General features: G+C 52.3%; 1 protein-coding gene across 1 annotated transcript in view; it reads right to left on the bottom strand.

Annotated features, from left to right (window-relative positions):
• The window catches only part of ACSS2 (acyl-CoA synthetase short-chain family member 2), a 31,291-nt gene that overhangs the window by 6,171 nt on the left and 18,757 nt on the right, over positions 1 to 6,363 (bottom strand). Inside the window, exons 5-9 of the mRNA XM_009076742.1 lie at positions 5,580 to 5,655; positions 4,547 to 4,661; positions 2,965 to 3,003; positions 1,086 to 1,223; positions 682 to 852 (exon numbers count right to left, since the gene is read on the bottom strand). Coding sequence (XP_009074990.1) covers positions 682 to 852; positions 1,086 to 1,223; positions 2,965 to 3,003; positions 4,547 to 4,661; positions 5,580 to 5,655 — 539 coding nt within the window. The remainder of the gene's footprint in view (positions 1 to 681; positions 853 to 1,085; positions 1,224 to 2,964; positions 3,004 to 4,546; positions 4,662 to 5,579; positions 5,656 to 6,363) is intronic.

Here is a 6,363-nt window from a genome sequence, read left to right as displayed (position 1 = left end):
CAGGGACACCAGCCCAGGTCAGGGAACCTCTCTTAGTGCTTCCTTGGGATGGATTTGGCATCACCCCACCCTAGATGTCCTAGCAGATGTTCCCTGAAGACCCCTAGCAGATGGGGCACTTGGGTGGCCACCACAGTGACACAGTCCTAGCAGCCCAAATGACCCTGCCCATGTGGTGAGAGGTCCAAACACAGTGACAGAACCACAACCCGAAGTACCAAGAACCCCAAAAAGGCCTCCTCCAACAAAACAGTGATTTTCCTGCTTGCATTTCCCTGGGGATTCTTGAGCACAGGTCTCTGACTCCCTGCTCTGTATGCAAGTTACACTGCCATGGGAGACACAGGCACAGGAGATAAACCACAGGTTGTCAAATCAGTATCAGCAATGAAAACATCACTCTCTGCTCCTGTTCCAGCTTTTGCATTACTCCAAACAGCCCTGATACACAAGGCCTGCACTTCTAAGGGAAAGAAACAGGGCAGCATTTGAAAAATTAATACACAGACTAGATCCCACATCTGCTCCTAAGCAGTCACCCATACCATCCTTGGGGAGCACCACCCTTCCTCACAGAGCCCAGGGCTCTGCACACCATCACAGAGCAGTGCAGGGATGCAGCTCAGCACCACCATCTCCACTCTCTTGGACTGAAAGCATCAGCTGCCCCCCAGCACTTACCAACACACTGGTTGCTCCGTTTGCCAGAGGTCCATAGGTGAGGTAGGAATGGCCTGTTATCCACCCAATGTCAGCTGTGCACCAGTACACATCCTCAGGTTGGTAATCAAACACATATTTAAATGAGGTGGCAGCAAAAATCATGTATCCACCCACAGTATGCAGCACACCCTGTGAGGAGGAAGCACACAACTGTCAGGGAGAGCTCTCACCTGGGCCTTCACCCTCCCAGGCCAAGCTGAGCATTGCAAAGACCATGGAGCTCAAACACAGCTGAGCAGGAACGGCCAGCACAGCCCCTTTCCCAACACCTCTGTGGCTTCTTGTCTTCCTGGAACCTTCCTAACCTCACCAGCTGAGGTGTTAGTGAAGTTCAGCACCATGGAGGGGAGCTGGAATCATACCTTGGGCTTCCCAGTGGATCCACTCGTGTAGAGGATGAAGAGTTCGTCCTCTGCGTCACACCACTCAGGCTCACACTCTGTGCTGGCACTGCTCATCAGCTCATGCCACCATGTGTCCATGGCTGGGTTCCAGGGGGTCTGGGGAAAGCAGGAGATTAGAAACAGCCTTGCCCAAAAGCAAGAGAGGAGGAATGAGGAGCATAGCCCCAACCTTGTCTCCCTCATGGGCCATGGAGGGGGATGTGCACAGCACAGCCTGCTGCAAACCATGCACCAGAGCCACAGCTCCCACTCCAGCAGCTCCTTGTCACAGCCCACAGCCACCAAGAAAACTTTTAAACATGGTCTTGCTGCAAGTCCTGAAGCAGAATGTCCAAACCACTGGTAACGGTGATGAATCCCTCTGGGCAGCAGCAACAGCCAAGAGAGGACCTGCAGCAGCAGCAGCTGCTCTGGGCTCTCCTCACACACAGGTTCCTCCTGCCCTCCAGGGCTGCCCTGAGCTGCAGTTCCACAGCAAAGCAACAAGCACAGCCACACATCCACCTGTCCTGCACACCTTGCAGGGACCCCTAAGGCAGCACTGCCCAAGACAAGCAGGAACATGGTGTGCTCACACTGCTTGGCCCTGCAGACCCAAAACAAATCCGTTCTCTGGATTTTAAGACAATTACCCTGATAAGAAGTGGCTGCTCCAATGCAGAGCCACCCAGCACTGGCTGCTCAAAGGAGCTGCTTGATGCCAGAGCTGTGACAGAGCTTGTGGCTGATGGGCAGAGGTCACCCTGAGGGTTGTGCCCACTGCCCACCTCTCCAGGGTGGCACAGTCGAGGGCAAGACCTAACTCCCCCTAACCTTCTTAGCTTTCCTCAGGGCAGTCTGGGGGCAGCTGAGCAGGCAACACTCCCCAGCTTCAGCTCAGACCTCCACTTCCCACACCTCTGTGAGGACAGGCACCTGACACAGAGCCCTGCAGCTTCCAGCTGTGGCACATCTCCTCCTCACAGCTCCCTTGGCTGGGGTGCACAGGGAGCACCCACAAGGTCACAGGGTGACTCTCGGCAGTCCTGAAGATGTTCATGTGCCATTTGGAGGCACCAGGACCCCATAGCCCAGCACACAGCCCCAGTACACATGGTGCAGGGGACACCAGCTGCTTGACAGCCTGGCACAACCACTTGGAAAGCTCTCATGGATCCCCAGGGATCCTGGCTGTACCTGAGGAAGCAGTTTCCACAATTCTGTCTCACCAGCAAGATCCAAGCAAGGCACCAGGTTAACAAGCCCAAGGCAGGCTCACACCAGCCCATCCAACAGTTGCCTCTTGCATCTCTTCTTCAAGGATTCCTCAAATTTAGCACCCAACCTCCACTGTCCCACGGAGGAGGTCAGATCCATGGCACAGCACACAGCCCCTGAGGCCAGGCCTGCCTGTTCCTGGGGTCCTGAGGCCACAGCTCCTTGGATGAGCTAGGCAGAGTCCACATGCTGTGCCTAGAGCTCCAGGTTTGCTGCCTGCAGCCTGGAAGTTGCAGGTGATCCCTGCCAGCCTCACCCCAAAGGGAAGTGCATTGCAAGAGCTGCTTTTAAAGGCAGAGAGACAAACCCTCACACAAAGGCTGACAGTGCATCCTATGGCTCTGCATTCCCCCTGGTAGCACACTGACTGCACTCAGGGGGTTAGGGCTGTGGATTTGTTTCCAGCAGCAGTTGGAGGCAATGCACTCCCCCAACCCGTGGGCACCTCTGGCAAGCTGACATGCACCTTGTTAGGAAGGCACGTGTGGCCGTGCAGTTGGAGCAGTTAGGGAGGTGGAGAGCTGGAGGGGAAGCAGAGGGGAGGTGCCAAAAAGAGGAAGGCAGTGCTGTGTGTAAATACCTTGGGATGGAGTCTCTGTGAGCTCTCAGTCTTTTTTTCCTGTTAAAAATCCACAAAGAGGGAATGAAAGTTGGCAAGGGGAGGGTCCACACTGGGGTTTGCAGGCAGGGAGCTGGAAGCCCACAGATCCAGAGGCTGGAAAACGCTCAGATCCAAGCCAGGAGATGCCCTCTGAGCAAAAGCCTGGCTGTTTCCATCACCTTCCCTGGGTACCTGAGTTTCCATCACCTTCCCTGGTACCTGCTGCCTCCACGGCAGGTCACTGAGGCCACCCCTGCACATGGCCAGCTGGGCACAGAGCTATCACACAGCCCATGGAGCATCCAAAAGCCTTACAGAAGCAAATGACATGGTAAAAATGCATCCACAAGGGAAAGAATCTATAGTTAAGTGTCTGAACAAGCAGAGCAGCCAAAGAGTAAGAGATCTCCTTCAGTTGCTCCCAGGACATTCTGCACAATAACCTCACCTCACCAACAGCAACAGATTCCCTGCAACCATCCATCCAGGGAAAGCTCACTCAGGAAGGCTGGTCTGGTCTACTTTTCCCACTCCTTTGCAGCCACTCTGCCCTCACAAGAGAAGGGTAACATGGCCAAGGTAACATGGCCAAGTTGGCAGACACTGAGCAACACCTCAATAAAATTAACACACCTAAACAAGGAAAAATAACTCCCAAAACAGAGAATCTGCTGGACTTTTTGTTCCAGGGATGTGCACAGACCATCCCTTCTGAAAACAGAGCCCACAGCTCAAATACTCCCCAAATACAACCCAGTTCTGAGCCAGCAGCAGCCTGGGGATAACCAAAATAATCTCCAAACACAGAGGGACAGCAGACACCATCACCAGACATGGAGCTGTAAGGCAGCGGAGAGAAACCTGCTCCTGAGGCAAGGAAAGGCAGCAGGTAGGTGCCAGGTACAGCAGGGCTGCACACCAGCCTCAGGAGCTCAGCAGAGAGCCACAGCTCCACAGCACCTCATCCTCCTTCCACCCCTGTCTCACCACATGCCCCTGGCCCACATCCTTTCATCTGGTTTCAGCTGAAAGGGAACGGCCCAGCCCTGACAGCTGACACAGTTCCTGTGCCAGCAGCACACAGACTGCTCTGTGCTCAGTGGATGATTACTGTCGTGTCAGGGGGCTGTGCTGAAACCACACCATAAACACAAATCTCCTGGTTTTTCTCTTCTGCTTCCACTGTCACAGCTACAGCATTGGTCTTTGCATAAAAGGGGAGATAGATATAGGGTTATGAAGCAAAAGTCCTTTACTGGGCAGAGGAAAATGGGTATCTTGTCCTTGTCCTGGTGGCATTGGAAGATGTACCCTGTTGTGCTCAGGGATCCTGTGGGCTGACAGCTAGTGTTAAGGGAAGCAGCAGGGAGAAAATCTTGGTAAGGCAAAGAAACGATTTTTCAGACAACTCACAATGCAATGACAGCAAGGAGGAGAGAAAACAGGAACAGGAGTAAGAACAGGATCATCCAGGGAATCACTGCAGTGGTTTTGCACCAACTGATTTGCTGGGTCAGGCCCACAGCAATAAAATACCCCTCTGATCCCCCCAGGAGCTTACCTGTACATCCTGGCACAGCCTTTTGAGAGGGGGAGACTTGCTGCAGGTCCCGTCCACTGCTATCTCTTCCCTCCCCAGGTGCTTCACCACAATGCACTTTTTCAAAGGGGATCCCCTGTAAAAGGCAGGAGCTATCAGACTGGGCTGTCCAGGGGCTGCACCAGCCCTTCCTGGGATTCACAGGCAGCACTGGAGGCAGAGCAGGGGCCTGAGCATATGCTGCCATGCAAACTCCAGGGAAACCATGAACTTCCAAGGACTCCAGCCGCAGGAACAGAGCTCAGAGAACAGGAATGGTCTATGCACAGCTTACTGAGGATTTATCAGGGATCATTCCTGAGGAGAAACTGGGGAACCCACAAGTGTCTCTCCCAGGCTGGGGAGATTCCTTACAAATCCCAAATTTGCCTGCCTATGATCAGGAACAAGACCTCCCGCAGCACTCAGGAGGATGAGGAGGCTGCTCCCATCCCTAGGCATGACCAGCTGACTCAGAGGGAGGAAAGGCTTCCAAAGCCAGATAGACATCAAGGAAAAAAGTGGGTGTTTGTCCCCTCATGAGGGCAAACACAGCCTACAAAATGCTAACAGATTGATCTTATTTCCTTTCAGCCCTGTCAGAGTACCAACAAAGTCTCCTGCAGTTAATTCCCAACTTCAGGATCACTTCTGTCCTCCCAGGCACCTACTTTTATATACATATAAACATGTTTTCAAGTTTTAAAGGCTTCTAAAGAGTCTGAATTTCTAACATACAGACTATCTGCCTTGAATTTCCATGTCTGACCTAACACACAAAGCCACATTCAGTCTTATATAAGCTACACAGATGCTGTGTCTAAGCTTGGCGAAGTCATTTCACCATGAACATTTCCCTGATGGATATAATGATTATTTCCCTTTCTGTAACATCTGATGACAGTTTGTGTCTGACTTGCAGCAGAGTCTGCCCACCTATGCAAACTTCCACTCCCATTTGTGCAGGAGCAGATTCCAGCAGCAACGGCCTTCTGAAGAGGGAATCCAAACTTACTTGTCTTTGCATTTCTGGAGAGCTTCATCTGCAATCTGTTTCAAGTTGACCAGTTTGTCCCCTCGATAAAAGGCATCTGGAAAATGGTGAGGAAAACATCAGAGGAGCTTCCCAGCCAAGGCAGCCTGGGACAGCTGGAGCAACAAGAATGGGGATAAATTGAAAGATGGGAAATTTAGATTAGGTATTAGGAAGGAGGGTGGTTTTTTTCCCTGTGACGGTGGTGAGACACTGGCCCAGGTTGCCCAGGGAGGCTGTGGCTGCCCCAACCCTGGCAGTGTTCAAAGCCAGGTTGGATGAGCCTTGAGCAACCTGCTCTGGTGGGAGGTGTCCCTGCCCAGGGCAGGGGATTGGGGCTGGGTGATCTCTAAGCTCCATTCCACCCCTTAACACACTTAGAAACAAGCAGTTCTAGGAGGACAGAGCAGAGCTCATGCACTGCAGTGAGGGAAAGCAGACAGGCAGCTGATGGGAAAGCTTTCCTAATGGACTCTTTTAGCCTAGAGAAACAGATGCCAAAAGAAATGGTGAAATTCCTTCCCTGGGAGAGGTCCCAGTTTGACCTGACAAAATCTCTTGGGAATATTCTATGGGAAACAATCCAATACTGTCAGAACATGGATTGAAGTTTAGAGGGTCCTTTCCCTGCCATGGAAATTAATAAAACACTTTCTTGTACTATTGCACAAAACAGCTGGGACATGCAGTGGACTGACGTAGCCACTGCCATGTCTTTGGTCTTTACAGGGCTGGGAGGTGCAGCAGAAATGTCCTTAAAATTGGG

Source organism: Acanthisitta chloris, unplaced genomic scaffold, assembly GCF_000695815.1.
Source record: "Acanthisitta chloris isolate BGI_N310 unplaced genomic scaffold, ASM69581v1 scaffold24376, whole genome shotgun sequence".
NCBI lineage: Eukaryota > Metazoa > Chordata > Aves > Passeriformes > Acanthisittidae > Acanthisitta > Acanthisitta chloris.
Note: the sequence above shows the minus strand (reverse complement) of the source record. Positions and strands in the feature narration are given on the sequence as shown.